We start from the raw sequence: 21,816 nt of genomic DNA, 5'->3' as shown, positions 1-21,816 counted from the left end.
AACATTACAATAAGTTGTAAGGTGGTATCTTACTATATTAGTCAAATAAAGATAAACTTATATAAAATAAAAAAGGATAAATGATATATTAAAATATCATTTTAGAAGAGTATGGAGAGAGTGATATCAAACTATACTACGGGTGTAATAGATAGCAAATTTTACACCGTTTATCAACTTGTTAGTATCAAATCAACAACATTCGGAGTTTGTTGAGCGAATTGTAATCAAAAACTATATACTAAATAATTATACCGAAAATTACCGTTTTTTTAATGTGTTATTTTTTTGGTTTTTAAAGTGCGCGCAATAAAAGTTTTGTTTTGAACTTTGTGCTTCTTGGATTTTTACTTGAGTGTTTGTTTCTTAATGAAAACTGTGATTTTTCAAAAAAAATGTCTAGTCCAATAAATTATATGGTGACAAAAACTGATTCACCCCCACCCTCCTTACCTAGTCCACCACAAATTCGTACAAATGGTTCCAATCAAATTTATCTACAAAATCCTTTAACGATCGATACATCTCCGCATCATACTCAAAATTCTATTAGTGAAAATCCTACACAAAAAGGATCATTTTGTATTGATGCACTATTAGGGCGAAATAAACCTTCAGGAGGAACCTCATCACAAAGTCCACCTTCGGTAAATTCACGTAGTCCACAAATGATTTCACGGAGTCCTAGTCCAAGAAGTGGAACTCCTTTATCAAGTAATGCATCAAGTCCACCAATTAGTCCTGGTAGTGAAATACCAAATCGATTTATACCTAGACCCGGTTTAATGCATCATCATCCAGGGTTTCCACCAAATGGTGCTATATATGGATATCCAACGTCGGCAGCAACTGCACATTTATTAGCTGCACAAAATTCAGCTTTTCATCACCCGTTGGATGTTCCGGGTGCTGGTGGGGGGCCTCATCAAAAACCAAATGGAATGGCCGCAATTAATCCAAATCAATTACATCATATGCAATTGGAATGGTTGGCTCGTACAGGAATGTTTTATCCAAGAATACCAGATCTTACGGGTGAGTTGATTTTGTGTCAGTTGTAGTAGTTGCCGTTTCAAGGTATTTATTTTTCAATGCCAATCATATTGACATTGACTCTCATAATATAAAATTAATTTTATGAAAAACTTAATCCTTGATCCGTGACAATTCTTAAATATATATAAGTACGGAATAAATGCGTTAATGCAATTGCTGGGACTAATCGTAGTTTGTAACAGTCGTTTTTGAACGACTAGAACCTGAAGGACTATAATCGAGGTTGAATCTCTGTTTTTCCTGATGAACCTTGTGATAGCAGCCATCCTTTTTTTCTAACGGAAACATTTTCACAGCACTCTTTCACTAATATTTACCTTCCAGAAATCTTGTTTTTGTGCTTTTCTAAGAAATATAAATTAAAATATTAATTTTATCCTACCTTTACCACTTGGACTATAGACCACAAACCGACGCTGAAATTTTTCGGGTGAAAAGACCCACCAAGAGACGGCATGTTGAAAAATATGCTCCTATATATAAAAATAATTTAAGCACCATGTCACCTCCTGCTCCCGGAAAAATGTACGGTGTTGCTGGATACTAACTTTACATAATTATTCGAAGCGAATATTTATGCCGTATAGAAATAAACACGTAGGAGTTCGGAAATTGACGGTTGATTGAAAGCTCTATTCTCTACGGCATTTCTGTACGGCAGCAACGCCGATAATATTTGCTGGTGCACGAGTGAGATACCAAGGGGTGTCACATCCATATTTTACCTGTACCTATACCGCGCAAAACTGAAGACATGTTGCTCAAACTTACTTTTATATATAAGAGATATTTTTCAACATGTCTTCTCTTGAGGGCATTTCACCCGAAAAATTTCGGCATGGGCTTGTGGTCTAGTACGAACACTAACTCCAACATGCTTTTTAACAAGAGATGAAATTTATTTGCAAAAAGATCACCAAGAACAATATATTTTGATATAAATTAATAGAGGTGAGTAAATTGCCATAATATTTGATTATAAGTTCCCGAGCTCCGAGTTGCCGGGTTCCCGAGAAAAATTTTATTTAATTTCGAAATTCAACAGTTTCAATCTTATGCATCCATGGACATAGAAATATGAAGAATTTAAAACCTAAAAACTCCTTGTTCTACGCCAATAGGCTGGTGATAAATTTATCTAGACTTAATTAAGACCAACCATTACACGTTGAACTCTCAAACGGAGCAATTATGTACTAAGACCAGTTTAGCTAACTCAACTTATGAGCTATAACTTATCGTTATATGCCGAACATGCTCATTATTAAGAATTTAGAAGGGGTTAAGAAATTAGACTTCCCTAAAAATGTATTTGAAAAGTATACCAGCAGCTGACAGTGATCCACTTAAGTAGGTGTAGAAACAAGGGTAAATAGATTTGTTTATATTCGACGGACACTGAAAAATATATAAAATTTTGTTTATAAGTGTTCATGTTATAATTAATAATTTTTATTAATTACTAATGATGACAAAAAAAAAATTATATTTTGATTAAATTGAAATTTCCTGTTAATTATACATGTAAAATAAATGTTCTTTAATCACTTAATTCATTTTAAATTAATTAATAATATCAATAAAATAAAAGTATTTATTTTTAAACATTATAATGAATTTTCAATTTCATTAACAAATAAAAACATTTAGTTAAATCTTAAGTTTAATAATATGTCAATTTTGATCAGATTTGATAATGACTTAAGTGGTTTTATTGTACATTTGTTTTGTGATAAGACAAATAAGGTATAATACTAAATGTATTAAACTTTATACTTTGTTCATAAAGTGATATTTAACATCTCTTTTTTAAATCTTTATTTTTATTGAGGAAATTTATTCGTCTAGGATCAGAAAGTCATTTTATTCATGATAGGTTTGTCTTGATCATACTTGCCGGGGATCAGCAAGAATCTAGTGATCCCTGCAAATTTTTAGTTATCTCACAAGCTTAGAGCTCGGTGAGAATAATGTTCAAGCAAGAAACCAAATGAAAAAACCATTTTGCCCGACACTCAAAAGATCATCGAGTGTCCATGGTCACTGGTCTGGCACACTGAAAAATGAATTTTTAGGTTGTCGGGTGATAGACATTCTGCGATTTCCCAATCGATTTTTATAAATGTTCGCTTGTGTGAAATACATCTAATAAAAATGGTAATTATAGGGCTTTTGATTATTTGTTTTGAGTATGATTTTTTGATTTTACGGGAAGCACTAGCTTTCAAGCAGATAACGAGTCATCAAAATCGGTTTATCCAGTCAAAAGTTCTGAGGTAACACACATAAAAAAAACATCCAGTCGAATTGATAACCTCCTCCGTTTTTGTTTGAAGTCGGTTAATTATCGCTTTTTAAGTAAGAGCAAGCTGTGAGGAGCGCTTCTAAAGATGAGCGTGCATTAAACATAAAAAACATAGAGCGTCTAAATTAATCTGACTCTAACTCCATAATAATTTTCTATGCTTTTTAGTGCAAAGTTTACATTTTGTTTTATTCCATAACTTTAAACTTAAAGTTATTATTTAAATATTTTATGCAATAAACATTTAGAAAAATTTTTTAATAAATTGTTTTAAACAAAATAAACTTTTGTCCAACGTGTTTCAATTAATTAAAAGTTATCAGATACAACAATTAGCTAATTAATACTTATTTCAATTAATTAAAATAAATTTAATGTTTTGATTACAATTTTTTCCCCTCAAATACATAATTAGTATCTATTTTTATGAGATAATATTGTAAAAATATATATATTTAAACGAGATTAGAAAGACTGGCTGAATAATAAATTATTTTGTAGCGGAAATATTTATTTCTTAGAGAAAGATTCATGACTTTTTTATATACTCTCCCAAAAATCTTAAAAATTTATATTTTTCGTACGAAAAATTAATATTACAGCGAAAAGGTATAGAAAAATTAGCAGTTCAGGAAACATGATTGAAGGACACACACTGCAAACGGTTTCTTTTAGTTATAGAGTCATTTAAAAAATTTTGAAGATAGGGAGAAACCGTCCTGTTTGATATTTTATGGCTTTGAACTTGAGTACAGTATACCCAAATTGAAATGCAGAATTGGAAATCGGTACGTAGGCTAGTTTAGTGTCAGAAATGTGCCTTTTTGGAGTATAAATTGTCCTACCCTCTGTTTTATGACAAAAATCATGTTTTTTCGTCGTTTTTATGGTTTTGAACTTTAGTTTTTATATTTGAATATTATAATTTTTTTCGCGGTTTTAATTTCCTTCAAGATCTGTATAGCACGTCCAATGGGTGCTTAAAGGTTGAAACTAGCAAATCGGTATGCATATAGGGGTCAAGAATATGCCTTTTAGAGTTATCAACTTTTCATTCCTCCTTACCACTCTTTTAGGTAGGTTTTCGAAAACTGAAAAACACATAAATTCCATTTCAAGAAGAAGTATGTTAAATTAAATAAAAAAATGAATGAGGAAGCAATGTGTTTTTAGTGATATTTCTTCTATAATGACACATGGAACATTGAACAAAATTTCATATATGATGTATAATACAATTAATTATTATTTTATAGATAAAAAATCGTGTAAATGATTTGATTATGACTTTTGATTACATTTTATTTATGTTTTTGTCACAAAGAATGGCTATCTATTTTATAATTTCGAATGAATCAATTAGCTTGTATGTTTTCTAAACAGAATTGACGCAGTAGTGTATAATCTTTATTTGCGTAAATCTTTATTGGAGACAATCTTTTACTGTAATATGATTTTTTTTACAAAGGGTTACTATACTATTTTTTAATCTCAAATTTTTATTTATTTATTTATTTATTGATTCTGATATAATTTGTTAGAGACGTTTTTCATGATTAAAAACAGTTTTAGATTAATGTTTCCTTGTTCTGTATAGTTAAGATTTCAGATAATATATCAAGGAATTATTTTGAATTACATATTCGTATGTACAGGGAAGGCCATTTAATCAATACACCTAAATATCTCGTTTTGTAGTTAGCCAATAAAAAAATCAATTAAACAAAAGTTGCAGGGTTTGATGGAGTACATCATGTTCTGACATCAGATTGGACCTAGTTCTTAGGGTTTCTTAAATAGCCAATTTAGATCCTAAACGGTATGAGATAGCATAACACTTTAAATTAGAAAATAAATCCTCATAAAAATACTAACAATTCTTGTTTAAATATTGTTTCGAAAACTTTGGCTTTCGGAACGTTAAAAATATTTCGTTATTGCATTTAATCGATAGAAAATACACTAAAAGTATATCGATAACTGTTGATCAAAGTCATATTAAACTTGACAACTTTTGGCTGAAGCATTTTTCTGTAGTTATCGTGTTTTCTTTCGATTAAATGCAATAATAAATAACATATATTTAGGTTGCATTTCCTCCGACAGCTAACGTTTTTCGAAAAAATGTTTTGAGCCAAAATTATTAGTTTTTGTATGAGGATCAACTAACTTAAAGTGCTATTCTATCTCTCGCCGTTTAGGCTCTAAATTCGCTTTTAAATAAATCCGAAGAACTAGATGTCAGAACGTGATATCTCCCATCTAACTCTGTAACTGTTACTTAAGTTATTTTTTATTGGTAACTTCAAAACGAGATATTTGAGTGTATAGATTAAAATGGCCCATCCTGTATATGAAAAAAAGTACATACCTCACTTGTTTCTTATAAAATGACATTATTTTTTTTAAATTTTTATGAATATCAAAAAAAAATCATAATATTTTTTTTCACTATTTTAATTTGAAATTTCAATGAATATCTCGAAAAATAATGAATATCATTTTATTTCTGTGCAGCGAAACTTACTTTTTTTGCGTGTCATGTGAGTTTTACTTTACTTTGTGGTATGATTATTATGTTTTCGTAGAACTTTTACTGGAATAGTGGAATAAAATTTATAAAAAATTATGCTATACAAAAAATCATTCGTTTTGAAAAATAAAAGGAATGGTCAAAAAACAAATAACATATAACAAATATAACAGAAAACAAAATTAATAGCAATTAAAAATAAAAATTGTAAAAAAACATTAAATAAAATTATCCCCATTCCTTTTTTATATTTATTATTTTATTGTTTATAATTAAATTTTAAAACAGGACAATAATTTTATTTTTATTTTTCATGTAGAAAAAAATGTTACCCATGACTCTTACAAGAGTTTATTATATTTATCTGGCTTATAAATAACGATATTTCAGCACAATAAACAATTCAATTCAATCAGAAAAATCGATCGGTGATATTTGGTGTACCTTGTTCGGAAAATGGAAATATGTTTCAATGATGTTTTCAGATGATGTAGTAGCGAGGTTTAAATGTTTTACAATAGTTTATTATACAGTATAATAAGTAATAAACTAAAAATATATACAAATTGTATAAAATATTTGTAAAAATGGTAATAATCATTCAATATATTGTATTTATTACATATAAATGACGCTTTGTATTGTATTGAATATATGATTTATTTGATTAGTATACAAATTTGTTATAGTTACATATGTAAAGCCGCGTTAGCACTTTATTACTGGTGAAAATATAATTAAATTTTAAATTTTGGGGTAATTACGGACAATGGAGTAGTCACGGAAATTTTATTTTCTTAATCTTTTTTACTTAACGTCAACACGGCTATGTCATGTAAACTTTATTATGCATAAAAATTATTATGCATTAAGGGTTATTTTGACCCAAAAAGTTTAAAAATCGGACTTGTTTAACAATTTGAACGATAGTTTTTAAGATACCCCCAAAAATCTTACCCTTGTTTATGATCCCAAAAATCTTACCCTTGTTTATGATTCTATATGATATTTCTGAAGAACTATTTTCTTGAAGAACTATTCTTGAAATCGTAAAAGACTGAGATATCGATAAGTTAAAGTTAAATTTTAAATAATCTAAAACTGTAAAAAGTTAAATCTCATTTTTATTACGCTAGAAATATTATAATAAATCGACTTTGAAATGAATAAATTGATTATATTGATATTCAACAATAATATACAATAAATACTAATTACTTAATGAATTGGAAATAAATGTGTGTTGTATGATGCAATAATTATAAAATATTATGAATATAATAATTTTTAATAACTAATAAAAAATAATCAAATAATTCATCACAATATTATTTTTAATTAAAAAAACAAAAAAAAAAATTATATTAATTTGTTATACAATTCATAAAGGAATTAATTATCTGATACAATAATGATACAAATTAAAACTTGTTTATTTTTAAATGGCTGATTATATATATCAGTCCCCAACATAAAAAATGGGCCAAAATTGTGATCCAGACTTTCATCAAAAGCTGGAATTTCTTCAAAAAGCATTGACCTTATTTGTTAGTTTTCACTATATATTTTCTTTCAAATATAACGATTACATTTTTGAAGCTGTTTAATTTTCATTTCAAGAAATAAATTTCGTCTATTGTCCCAATTTCCTTGATCAATTTTTTAATGTATATGTTCGTATTTATAAAATAACAAAAGTTGGTGCTATGGTTTAGAAAATTTGTGTAAAGATCGAATTTAATTTTGATAATATATACTTTTTTTAAATCATAAAATTTGTCGTAAAATCGCACATAACCCGACATTCTACGCAGTCAAAAAAAGAAATTTCATTTTGAAATGCATGGCTAGAATCAATTATGTATATATTTCAAAAACTGTATATGAAAGAAAAACTTTCTACTTAAAATTCATTCGTTAAACTAATATTAAAGACGAATCATTTGAAGTGTAATAATTTTCGAGGTCTATAATTGAATTGTATAATAAAAAGTATAATAATCAAGGGGTGTACAAATACAAATAGAAATACGAAATCGTTACCTAAATAAACCGAAAATAGTGAAATAATATAAACTATAATCATATCTGAGACATACTGTAGGGACAGATGTAGTGGATAGGTACATAAATAATATTCATCGCTACGTTTATAGGAAAGTTGTTAAGTTTCAAACATATCTTTGACTTTTGGTCAATAATTCCGTTTGAAGAAAAATTTGAGAAATCCAGTTACATTGTTGCGAGACAAGATTTGAGACAAAGCAGTATATTGCTAAATTAGCACAATATAAAATAATAGTTTTAAAAAAACGCTTTTATAACTATTACTTCAAAAGTGTGTTTTGTAATTTTTTAAGCTATTCTTTATTTATATTATGGAAAGATTTTTCGATCAAACTTGTTAAATTATTGTATTGCCATTGGTTCTTGATAAGCGTACGAAGTTTCAATTCAATCTGACGTTTTGAAGTGGGTCGAAATTACGTTCAAAGATTCTGTCACATAAATAAATACCAAACTCGAAAGCGTATTAAGACGTATTAAAAAAACCAAAAGTATTACCATGGTCCCTATATTGTCAAAAATTGAACCTTATGTAACCTATGTTGATGAATGAAACTTATAATTAATTTAACATTAAAACGTAAATTTATTGAAATTTACACTCAAATACTTTATAGTATGTAATTACAATCTATATTTTGCTCACTATTGGGAAAATCTTTAATGTCTATGGAATAACTCGATCATTTAAGAAAATGCATTATGTTTTAATTGTGAGTTCATTCAAGCATTTGAACAGTTTTGTTGTCAATTACTAGGGTTTCTGAATATCCATCAATTTATTCAATGTCTGCTGAAGCCAAATATAAGCTGGTTTTCGTAGTTCTAATTTAAGCAACTATGGCAAAATTATTTTTCCTATACATTCACAGTACTTATCACGGTGATTTCATGTTTTTTTTTTCACTTATTTATATCAACTTTATATTGTAATTTCCGACCGATTGTTTAACTAACAAGTAAATTTGTAAATTTTACTTCCAAAAAGAGCCAAAAAGCTTCCCAACCCGGGCGTACTCTCAAACCAACTTAACATAACGAAATAAGTTGATTTTCGTTAAAAGGTATCAAACTAACGCTAATTGCAGTGGTTTTTATAAACCTTTTACAAAATGACGAAAATTACAATATTTTACGGTAACTTATACACGAATTGAAAATATAAAGAAAAAAACTATTTCGTAAGCTTCTAGGCCAGTTCTTGTCACTAGGAAAAATAAATAAACAAACAAATTATACGACAGATAAAAGAAATATCTAAAAATTTCAGTGAATCGAAGCTAGACAGTAGTGGCGGCATACCTAGACAAATTTCCTCTGTAATAATTGTATAACAAATGTAAATTTGCACATTGGAGAATGAATATAGAGTATGGAGAGGATATAGAAAATCTACATAAACAATTACGTATATTTCACACCTCACCAATTATATTTCAATGCATCAAGCCAATTTACATCAAAATTTATTCATATTTCATTCAAGCGAATGATATATTTTGTTATATACGCCATTATACATACCTACCCATCTATCTAGAGTGTCTACAGTAAATACTGTTAAGACCAGCCAAGTACACAAGTGGACAATGATGGAATCTTTGAAAGGTTACGAGTTTTAATCCATACAGCGTTTGTCAATCATACAAGGGGTTCAAAATGAGTTTATACATTTTTAATTGGAAATAAAAGGAAAATAGTTTGAAATTTTTAATTTCCCAGTATAGGAAGTTATTGTAATGGGACCGATTTTTGAAATCGAAATTTTAAACATTTGATTTCATTTGATTTAATTAAATAACGAATGATTGATGTCTTTAAATCCACTTTCTAAGGGCAATTTGTTGTTTGTGTAACCAAAGTAATATATACAAGATGGTAGCCATGGATCTTATTTATCTTGCATACGATTAATAAGAAATAAAAATAGCTAGGTCGTTACAACCTCAATGGTCGCATCAAACTTAAGCCTCGGCTTGTTTATTTAAAAGTGATTTCATGTAAATGAACGCTCAATTATAGGTAAAACAAGGCTTTTTTCTTTTGCAAACATATAGTCCATTAACACTTCTATATCACAAAGTTGATAATTTTTGTGGGTGAAAACATGAATAATAACCAGTATTCTAAATAAAGTATGAAAGCCAAAAATTTACTAAATTAAGAAACTATTCAACCAAGAATGAATATTATCGATTGTTTTTAACATGAATTTGCTTGAAAACAGAAATTGCCGTATTTGAAGTTAAAAACTCTACGATCAATTACTTTACCTCTCTGCGATAAACAAACATGTTCATGCATTACTTGATATTATATAAAAGGTATATAAAATAATATTGACCAACCAAATTCAAATTTTTTTCAAAGAAAAATAATTGGAAAACAGTTCAATATTAAAAATTATAGGGCCCAAAAGTACGATCATTTGACCATTTAAAATAAATTGCTCAAGAAATTGTCTGAAATGCTTTTAACAAAAAACACAAAGAATTTCTTTGGATAAAAACTATCTTTTATGATGTATAAATTCATTATGATTTTAAACTAAATAAATTTCGAAGAAAAGCATGCTAAATTATGTTGTTTTGAGAGTTAATTCTTGTGCGAGAGTCCTTAGTTAATGTCGACGATGGTCAAACAAACAATAGCATAGCCTATTGAAAAGGCTTTTACTGTAGTAATGTATATTATATCATTCAAACATAATCAAACGTTAAGTATGAATGGTGTTTAAGGTGAATTTGTAATGGGTGTGTTCAGTTTCACTTGTTTTCCTTCTAAATATAATTGGATTTATTGATAGGTAATCCGTTCATATATGAAATATAGAAAGAAATATTCGAAATTAATTTTTTGATATTATTAAAACCTTTTGAATATTAGTGACGATTTTTAATTAAGCTTAATTATCTGGTTAAGGGTAGGTAATAATCGAGAAACTGCAAAGTATATTCTTTCTTTTTTTAATGCTTTCTTTGCATATAAGAGTAGCAGGACATCTGATATATTTTTTTGTGTAATTGACTAGCAAAGCCCTTCTCATAACACGCCCTGTTGATTTTTAAACTATTATTTAAATTGTTATATAATAAGTTATGTAATTCAGTATGTTTATATCAAAATAATCGTATGTATTTCAACGAAGAATATTTAAATTTATGTAAAAAATTCAATTTGAAGATTCATATATTCATTAAAAAACGTTAAATTTCATTTTATCGTTTTTCTTGGAAAATACTGCCGCATAAAATAAAATTACATAATGTAATTTTCAATAATTATTTGGACGAAATGCTTTCAGTATTGCTAAAGGGACCGTACTATTGATACCGTGAACAGCGGATATCCATAAAAAATTACTTGGCAAATCTTTTAAAATAGACTCTTTCAGAATTTTTATAGATTATATAATCATTTGAATAAGAAAAAAAATCATAGGATTTTTTCAAATTTTAATCATAAAGCATTCGAATCAGGATAACATGGATTATGATATGAGCGCACTTAGCTATTTATTATTGGTTAAATTGTTTTGCAATGCGCGACAATCGTAAAACAAAATTACGATAACAGCCGGATATTGAATTTTAGCAGTCTTCTTTTTTTACTAATTTATGGAAAACTAATTTTTTTAAGATTTTAGCCTTTTGATGACGTGTATATTGACTACTTGAAGTAAGCACTAATTTTCCCAATAATTAATCAAAAATCTTCTACAAATTTCTACAACCAAATTTTAACATTTAATTTCTTTAAAATAAATTGTGCAAATAATTGCAAAAATTAAAGTTTTAATAAACCTACAAAAATATAGACATTAAAGTATAAAAACATCGAAGATAAAAAAAAAAACCATATAGAACAAAAACAAGTAAGAGAATTAATAATAAAAATGAAAATGTAATAAAAACAGTTTAGTGAAGGATAAAACATTTTCAAAGTCTCACAAAACATTTAGTGTAACAAATATTTTCAATCAATTTATTGAAAATTTCATTTTGAATCACACATTAAGAACTTTTATATATCAACGTTATATTTTTTGATGATAGTAAAAATACAACTGTATATACTACAGTTTGGTCAATAAAAAAGGTACACCCATTCAAAGAATAAACTTCGATTTTGCTAAAAGTAATGTATCGTATAAAGTACGGTAAGATTACTATTTAAAGAATATCTTATTTAAATGTTCCCTAAATTTTATCTTAATTTTCTCTAACGGTTTACAAGATTGGCCCTACAGATCCAAGACCTAATTAACCAATGTTCAGTTTCATATCAATTTTAGTTTTTGAGTTCAATAACCTCATCAATCGTTTGTTTTTTGACGTCCCATAAGTAAAGAAAGATATCCACTCAAAAATAGCCACACATTCATAACTGATATTCCCATATAATACTTACTATAAAATTTGGACCTAATTGGCGTCCTTGTGTTTAACAGTGATGTTTGCAAAAAAATGTTTAAAACAAAAGTTGTTTATTTTTTATAAGGAACATTTTTACATTTAAACTTTTGTTCTATCTCTAACGATTTATAAGATGGGTCCTACGGATCCAAGGCCCACTTGACCTATGTTGCTCATTTACGAACTCGACTTCACTTTTTATGTCCTGAATACACTAAACAAATTTCAGCTAGATATCTTTTTTCATTTTTAAGTTATCATGTACACAGGAGGGCAGACAGACAACCGGAATTGGATTCTTGAACATACTGGTTGGATAAAAGATTTCATTCACGTTTCAAAGACAAACTCGTTGCTTTAATTTGTTATAGCTGTAAAATTTTCTAAAATTAGACGATATTTTTGATATTTAAAAACTTATTAGAGGTTCAATGGTAGAACGTTATCTAAATAGGATTGGAAGTTTAATTTCGACTGAGACATTTTTCTCAGTGTAAACTGTGTGTGACCCTTAAAGGCAAAAAAATTCAAGGGCTCTTAAAGAAAAAACCCTAAGGACTCATGAAGTATTTTTATCATACACCACATTGTATATAATATAGTATACGGAATATATATAGTATGTATTGTAGAGACATGTTTAATACCCTCAATGGTAAAGCCCTGCACGATTTCGTGGCTGATTTATGACGACAATAACTCTATCTAATGCTTACAAATAGCTAGTATTAAGCTCCCATATTAAATTGATTTTTATCCAATTCACGAATGGGTTGATGATTTTTCACTAAACTTTTCACTAACGATATATGTATCTGATATTGAAACACACATATATACACACATACTAAATCAAAAAACTTTTCCATTATTATAATTATTTTTTGGACGTATGTACGCCAATATTCAATAGATAAAGAGAAAAAGATATAAAAAAAAGTTTTTCTTTTCTGTTTTTCGTAGGATATAGATACTTTTTTTTTTGGTATTCATTATTATTCATGGATGATTATTGCATCAATGAATCGATGTATTTGTGAATAAACATTGTTTCTGCTTTCATTGACGATCAATTGAGTGTTGCCTAAGCAGGAGTTCATGATTAATGACAACTGAATTGTCATTATTCATGAAAAAACTGGATATGTTTTGCACCTATATAGAAAGTAATTTTCTCAGAAACTACTGAACAAATTTTGACTAATTTGTCATTGAAGCAATCGTTTTAGTGAGGAGAAGGTTTAAGTTCATGAATAATCCAGATCAAAATAAACAAATAGTTGAAAACTGGTGATTAAATGGCATCTGAAACAAATTGACCGATTTCTAAATCATCTAACAGCATTTCGATGAAATTTTTTTTGTCTGTTCAAGTGGATGCGAGGATGGTTTGGATTCACAATTAGGTCTACTACAAAATGTTTTTGAGGGTTCCGCATCAAAAAATTAAAACCCATGAAATAAGTGGTGGAAACGCATATAAATATTATTTTACATTGCATCTTATTATTCAAATGCATTTATTTTTGCTCCCACCATTTTTATCTGGAAGTGTGAATAATTTTGTATATGTATGTATGTGTATTTACACAAGTTACTTAGTTTTTATTTCTATCGGAAATCCCCAAAGAATGCCCCTCATGATTCTTTTTACTTTAAATTTCATGTCTCTTCAATCGGGTAAAACTTCATGGGTAATGGTGAGGAGGCATCTGATCTGTGTATCAGGTGCCGATGGTTCAATTTATAGTTTTTAATTAGCTTTGCACCAATGAAAGCCATAGTTACATATATTTTCTTTCTCTTTATTTTTCCTACCCTATTATTATGCCATGTTCTGTACAATGAATGCGTTGTTATAAAAGAATGAATAAAGATAGAATTGACTTGAATGTTCAACTCTGATACTTGTTCGCTTAAGTTACAGCAGTTTAGTTACTTGTATTTAAAAAAAGCTTGTCTTTAAAGACAATGCTTAAGTAATAACAAAATTTACAATCAATTAACTTAAATAATAAAATTTCGCAAGAGTCTGAAAGTGTCATGATGTAATATTTTATGAAATTGTTATAAATTATTACTCATAAAATTCATAATAATTTATGATATTAGATATTGTAAAAAAAAACTTAAAATAATGCCAAAAATCTAGTAATTTATTTTTATTATATAAATATTAAAATTATCTTAAAATTTTATTATAACCGATAAACCACAAAGCAATTTTCATACACTTAACTCAAATAAAATAAAAACAAAAAAACAGAAGGATTCGTTGCCAACCAACTAATATATTTTATTTAATATTATAATTTTTTTCAATAATAACCAAATTTTATATTATAGTGAACTCATTTTCTAATAGATCTCTGTAACATAATTAGAGATGTTCGAGTAAAATTTTTGTATTTATTCTCAGTTTTTGAAGCCTTGCAAACCTAGACTTTGAAACCAAGCTTCATACAAATCTAAGAAACCAAGCGTTGGTTTGGCAGATCTTGATTGTTTATTAGCTAACTCTTTGCCTGAACCTTAACCAATCATAATAATAGAAGTCTTGGTTTCAACCCATGCTCAAGCATTGTAGAATGCCAATAACTCCAGTTTGTTTATCACTCATTTCAATGCTTTTGCTGGAATGGTTATGAGAGTAAAATCGTTCTAGTTCAGGCAAGCATATATGTACTCGTTGAAGCTCTAGATTTAGCAAACTTGTTAATAAAATACATTGGGTACTTTATATGTATCTAAAAACTAATTAGCATATTAGATATTACGTCCTGCTATACATAATACCCTCAGATTTATTAAAATCGTCAATACTAAACTAAAAAAATTTTCATTTTATTTTCTCTCAGGCTTATTTGAATTCCAAACATCCAGGCTAGGGCCACTATCTGATACCAACTCTTGGTCAGTGTATGTCAGTTGGCTAACTCCGTTATGGGCGCGAGAATAAAAAAGTTAATAGCAATAGAGCCTAAAGTGCAACGCTTTCAATATGGGCATAAAAATGGATCGAATTTGCTTCATATTACTCACTCGTACTCGTGTATATTATACTTCTTGCCTAAGGCCATAATCCGTAAACTCGTAACATGTTGAAAGTTTTTTAGGGCTATCTCTAGGTCATCAAGTAGATTTAAAATGTCTGACATAATAAAATTTGTTGTATTTATTTAGTTATTATTAAATGCTGTAACTGATATATAAAGCGTTGAAACTTCTCAATCCCTGCAGATTATTAAAGTTTAAAACATAAAATACCTGCCACAAATCTTCAAGAGTATTAACAGTATAATTTTTTTAAATTTGCTGCTTACCCTATAGGACACTTATTGAATGTATCCGTGGTAAAATACGCCTATGGAAATTTTTACCTCGTTTCAAATAATGTGACTTTTTGAATGTAAGCTGACATGTTATCGAAAACGTGAATAAAAGCACGCATTACATCCATAAAGGTGTACAAAATATTGCTCGAACATACCACAATGTAGATCACAATACAAAAGTGTAATGTACAAAAATTTTCTATTGTGTAATAGTGAAGTGCTGCTATATGTGTGTAACCACAGTAAACCACTTAAGAATATTACATTTGTAATTCACAACTTACATCTAGAGAAAATAAGAGAGAAACAGAGACTAGAAATAGCAGCATAAAAATCCACATCCACCAAAAGTAGTGATGTTTTTACAGAGCACAGAATGTATGAATGGATGATATGATGTTATTTGGCTCCTGTGATGTGTTTGGTCGTTATAATAATAGAATATAACAATATAAAATCCAGCAACTTTTAATGTAGGAAAAATATTTTAATTTTATTATATTATTTTGTGTGGGGGAGCATCAAAAAGAACAGGGAATCACAAACGAAACGTATTTCATATATACAAATCTACATAAAACCACTTACATAATATTTGAGCTTTATAATATTCATAAAATAATTATGATATTTGGCTTGGAAAATAGTATCTTGCTATTGCTGTGTTTGTAATAAAAAAAAACTAAATCTGGTAAATAAATTTTATTACCACAAAAAAAAATGCTTTCCTTAATTAATTGTAGGGTAAAGTGATGCTAAATCTAAGAGCAAACTTTGTTATTCATTGCAATTAAATGTTAATGTGTTTTCGATTATTTCAAGTTTCGATGTTTTATGATCTTAAGGTTTTCATTCGAAATATCTCATAGTTTTTCGTTGACCGAATAATTTAGTAGGATCGATTCGAACCATACGATCGGTGGGAAAGTTGTAAATAGGGGAGCTAAATTATCACTTGTAATTCGATTTTCTCGTAGAATTTGTTCTTACAATGTCAAAACATGATTAAAATGTGTCAAATAACGCAAATATATTGTGCTATATGTGCTACAAACCGCGACAATCATATTGGCTCTATCTCGAGTTTAGATTTTATACTATGGAAATTCGGTAAAAAGTAACTTATAAGCAATCGATTATTCCTTAATTTTCAAAAGAAATTTTTCGCTTTATAAAACTTTTGGTCTACTCAAATACCATTTAAGAGTCATTTTTTAATAATATTTATCCCTCTAAACAATGCGTAGAAAGTAAAGAGTATTTTTTCTTCCTCTCGGAATTGACAAAGGTTTTTCTCCTGATGAAGAAAAATTAAGCCCTGTCTGAAGCCCTCAAATGCCAATGCAATAAAAATTTAATGCTTTGTATAAAATCATTCTGCAAAAAGTTAGTATGTATTTTGTAATGTTTTGCTCAGTCACGCATTTATGAACGAAAATCACAGTGCACGAAATGAAAACTTAAAATAAAAATCCATCTTTTCTTCATCAATTCTCCAAAAGGCAGGAAAATATAAGCATAGCTTTTCACTCATATTTTATAGACTCACGGTCTATATAAAAAAGTAAGGTAAACATTAAAATTAACCCAGAGACAAAAAAAAAATTCATATCCCAATTATAAAAATTGTTTCAAAACGGTTATATTTCGATATCGACTATATTCGAGGCAATTAAAACATTAATTAAGAGTTACTAATGAAAATGGGAATAGTAAAAAAAACTACTATTTTAATACAATTTTAGAATATTAATAGAACAAAAAACAACTAAGTTCTCTTTTATATATCCATCAGTTGTTAGAGTCAATTATCGACGTTATACACTCATTCAGTTAGTTTACCGCCCATGGTTCATAGCTCCAGTGTCTCATACTCTTTTATATCATCCTACCGTAATCATTTTATCCACCGTTTGCCTAGAACCGTTAATATTATATATATCTATACTATTATTACAGAATGGGATTGAAAACAAATTTAATTTTTAACCAGTTTGTTAATAGACATTCGTATATGTTTAGCAAAAATAATATCCCGGGAGATCATTCTATCTGTCGTTTTACACCAAGGATTGTTCTCGTAGTCCTAATCAGAACCAAATTTTGATGCAAACTGAGTGTTTCTTGATTTGTTCAAGCAGAAAATCTCACCGTATTTATGTCAATTTTGCAGGTTTATTTTTACCCATTGTATGTGATTGATTACCTTATGACTATAAAAGCAATAAATCCCAAAATAAAGTACATTCGTTTTTACAACGAATTATGCTTTTATTTTTGAGATCCAGCCGTATTTGCTAAGTCAATTTGAGACAGATTAAACTCAAAGTAATATAAAATTTACTGAAGCTGTCTAATTTTATTGACATTTTTTATATTTCATGAAACTCTAGTCTATTATTCCCTGTAATACACTCCTAATAAGCTTTTCAAAAATCAAAATTTCATACACTTAACACTAGCATCTAATTACATCATCTTAGTCCTAAATTAAACCTACTGAAGGATCATTTGATTATTTTTACTCAAAGCTTGCATATTCTGAATTACTCTAAAGAAAGATATTAGTCTAGTATGGGTGATAGTATGGGTGATATACTTCTAAGGTAATTCATCTCTACCCCCAAAAAAATTGTTCTCTCATTGAAAGCCGAAGTTATTGATTATAATTTCAGATGGGTAAGCTTCAAACTTATCTCCATATAAAATTAAAACTACAGAATTTAAAAAAAAACCAAAAACCGTCTGCGTTAAATAAAGTCTGAAAGGAAAGAAGCAAGTCCAGTAGTTCCAGTAGTAAGTCCACTTTAACAGTCGGGGCAAAGGACTTTTCAATATTTTTGTAATCGCCTTTTAGTATCCTTTTTTAACCAACTCTATAGGTTTCGTTAATTTATTAACGTATTACTTAAACAAACCCCTATCTTAGGACACATGAGTTTTTGAGACGAATATAGCAATACAGTTTAAATAACAAATTCGAACAATAGTCCGAACCTGTCGTTTACTAATAATATACAGTACAGAGAATCAACTAACTCGTCCATCAACTACAGTTCTATAGATAAAGGATCTCATAAATTGAGTTAGCTAATTGCAGAGGTAGTCCCCGAGACATCACTGATATTTTCTGATATTAAATACACATACATACACTTATACACATACATATATAAACAACAAAGATAAAATATATGTATCTACACACAATTTTGTATGGAAAAAAAAGTGAGAGAAACAATCACAAAATATATATTTTTATATACATCTATCTTTATTTCAAGAATTTTCGTACAGGTATACATAATATACATTTACTTTTTCTATATACAGAATGTCTCATTTCCATCCAAAATTTTTTGCCAGGAAAGTCTCGTCAGAGAAGATTAAAAATAATGATATTGAATTTTCTCATTATTCTAGAGTCCGGTACATGTGGAAAACGTTGTTAGATAAAACCGTTTTTGCTTCAATTTGTTTGAAACTGTTTTTATCTTGACCCAACAGTGGTGCAGTTTTTATTTTTATCCGACTTCAAACAAAAAAAAGGAGATTCTCAATTGACTGTATTTTTTTATGTTTGTTACCTCAGAACTTTCAACTTGGAGAACCCTATTTGATGAATCTTTTTCTGTTAGAAAGCTGTTGCTTCCCGCATGGTCCCATTTCCATTTAATAACTCAATATCACGACAACCGATTTCGATGATCCTTTTTTGAGTGACAAATTAGTTAGTGTACTTCAAATTCACTAAAAATCACAAAATAAAACTGACTTTAAAAGAAAAACTATTATGCACTAAAAACTAAAAATAACGATAATATAATGTAGTTAAAATTATTGTTATTTTTGGAGTCGGTGTCAGCTATGCTAATGTAGCAAACTATTCTTTCACAGTTGCTTCCTTGGCTGACAACGACTACAAAAAACTAGTAAAAGGCAAGTAATCAGCTTACGCCCTATTAGAACTCACGTTCAATGATTTTGTGAAATATTCGTTTCACTTTATTTCTGACAATGGAAAAACTTTTCATTTTCAAAATACTGTAAATTTTATTAGAAATATTATTATTATTTTTGGAGCTATTTGTCCAGATTAAATAGCCCACCCAGTATATTTCTGTCTTTATTTTGTTTGCAAATATTGTAATAGAAAGCAGAGGAAGATAGATTGTGTGCATATATATATATCTATCTAACTAAAGTAAATAATGTTAGGTATTTAAGTTATATTTGATGGTGTAGATTTATAGGAGAGCCTAATCTACTCCTGATAATGTTAAGATTGTGTTTACATTATCAATTTGAAATTTTCTAGTTTATTTAACGAGAGTAAAGTAGGTAGCTCTTCTCTTCTGGGCTCTCTTGTTATGTATATATACACATGTATATATACAGATAATAAGCTTACTCAGTGTTGATGAGAGCTATGTTAGGTAAGGTGTAGTGTCTGGGATAAAAATTTTTATTTATCTGCTTTGTCATGATTTACAATATAATAATGAAAACAATGACTTTTTAAAGCCACATATACTATTAATTTTTTTTAGAGCATGGTTCAAGATCATGGTTTAAGATCATAATGTATCTCAATGTCAAAAAAAATGCTCGTTTTAAAACATTCTAAGTGTTACTATTATAACATAACATATGATGAGTACGCTTAGAATGTTTTAACTGTGGCATTTTTTTTGACAGTGAGATACCATGAAGCATGCTCCTAGAATGTAAGTTTCTCTTATGGACAGTCTCTAGCCTGAGTGTCTAATAAAACTTCATTTTTTACTTATAAAACCATGTCAAAGTAAAAAATAAGTGATTACATATTACCTATCAGCGATACATTCAAGTTTGTATGATCTAAGGTACGTGATCACTTTCTGATTAGGAAGAATGTGATTTAATCATACAAAACAATAGTCATCTTGAAAATGAACAGGAAAAACTAAAGTTTTAAACCCTTGCATTCAAAAATGTGCTTTTAGAAAAGTGAAGTTGGTTTTTGAAAATTTTTAGAAGTACGCAAACTATGAACGTTTAAAATTCCAAATTAAACAAAGCGAGAGTTATAGGTTAGTGACGTCATTGTCCGATACCCTCATAGAGATACATATAAAACTTTGTTTTGCTTAAAAAAAGATGGGCAACAATCTTTGAATGCTTATAACCTTTGTTTTATTAATCAATTTTAATTTCACTTTCAAATTTTGTCATGGTATCAAGTCCAGTTTTAAATTTTTATGCGTAAAATGGCAAATTCAATATCAGGCTACTACCGTAATCTTTGATTGACCGGTATTTAATTCAAAAAATGTTTCGAAAGTCTGATGCTGACGTCATTAATGACAGGCAACAAGATCAAAGTCCCAACTCGAGATTCGCTTTTACTCTTTGAGTGTTAGTTCATTATTTGTCTTTAAAATCAAAGATATTTCCGTTTTTAAACAGCAAACTATTCTTTTTAAATTATTTCTAAAAATTTTTTTAATTCAACGTTCGCAAATTAAGCACAGTAAACAAAAGTTAGCATTGATGAAATGGAATAGATAAACTATGAAAAAGAATTCTAATTCGAAAAAGAATAATACCTATACTATGATGATAAATAAAACGAATGGAATAAAAAATGGAATGTTCCAAAGAACAAATGACTCGAGGTACTACAAATTTCCCTATAATAAGCTTGCTCACTGTGCTGGATGGGTGCTGAATATACCATCCATCCACCCACTCCCAATCCTACATACGACCATTTGTGATGTTCATGCCTTAAAGCCATATTCAATACCTATATAATCATTTTTATATTGTGAATTGTTCTTCATTAGAGCTTGTATTTTTTGTTTTTTATTTATTTTTATTGTTTTTTTAGATGATATAAACAGTTTTTTTTATGTGTTTATTTGTTTTTAAACGCTTGTTAAGCTTTGCTTTCTGGTATCGTTAAGTACACTGTATTTTTTTTTTATTATACTTAACTTCAATTACAGTGACTTTTCATTGGCTCTAAATTTAAAAACCAGCATGAATAGACCGGTATTTAACTCAGAAAGGGATCAAAACTCTGATGCAGAGATCACTTGGGATTCATTTTTGCTCTATGAG

The 21,816-nt window shown here is 28.4% G+C and overlaps 1 protein-coding gene across 1 annotated transcript in view; it reads left to right on the top strand.

Moving 5' to 3' along the window:
- Window positions 1-374: 374 nt before the first annotated feature.
- LOC123301168 (motor neuron and pancreas homeobox protein 1-like) overlaps window positions 375-21,816 on the top strand; it is a 45,104-nt gene continuing 23,662 nt past the window's right edge. Inside the window, exon 1 of the mRNA XM_044883901.1 lies at window positions 375-1,035. Within this exon, the coding sequence (XP_044739836.1) occupies window positions 396-1,035 (640 nt within the window). The 5' untranslated portion in view covers window positions 375-395. The remainder of the gene's footprint in view (window positions 1,036-21,816) is intronic.

This window comes from Chrysoperla carnea, chromosome 5 (genome assembly GCF_905475395.1).
Source record: "Chrysoperla carnea chromosome 5, inChrCarn1.1, whole genome shotgun sequence".
In the NCBI taxonomy this organism is placed as follows: Eukaryota; Metazoa; Arthropoda; class Insecta; order Neuroptera; family Chrysopidae; genus Chrysoperla; species Chrysoperla carnea.
The sequence above is the reverse complement of the archived record's forward strand: the minus strand, read 5'-3'. Positions and strand labels throughout refer to the sequence as shown.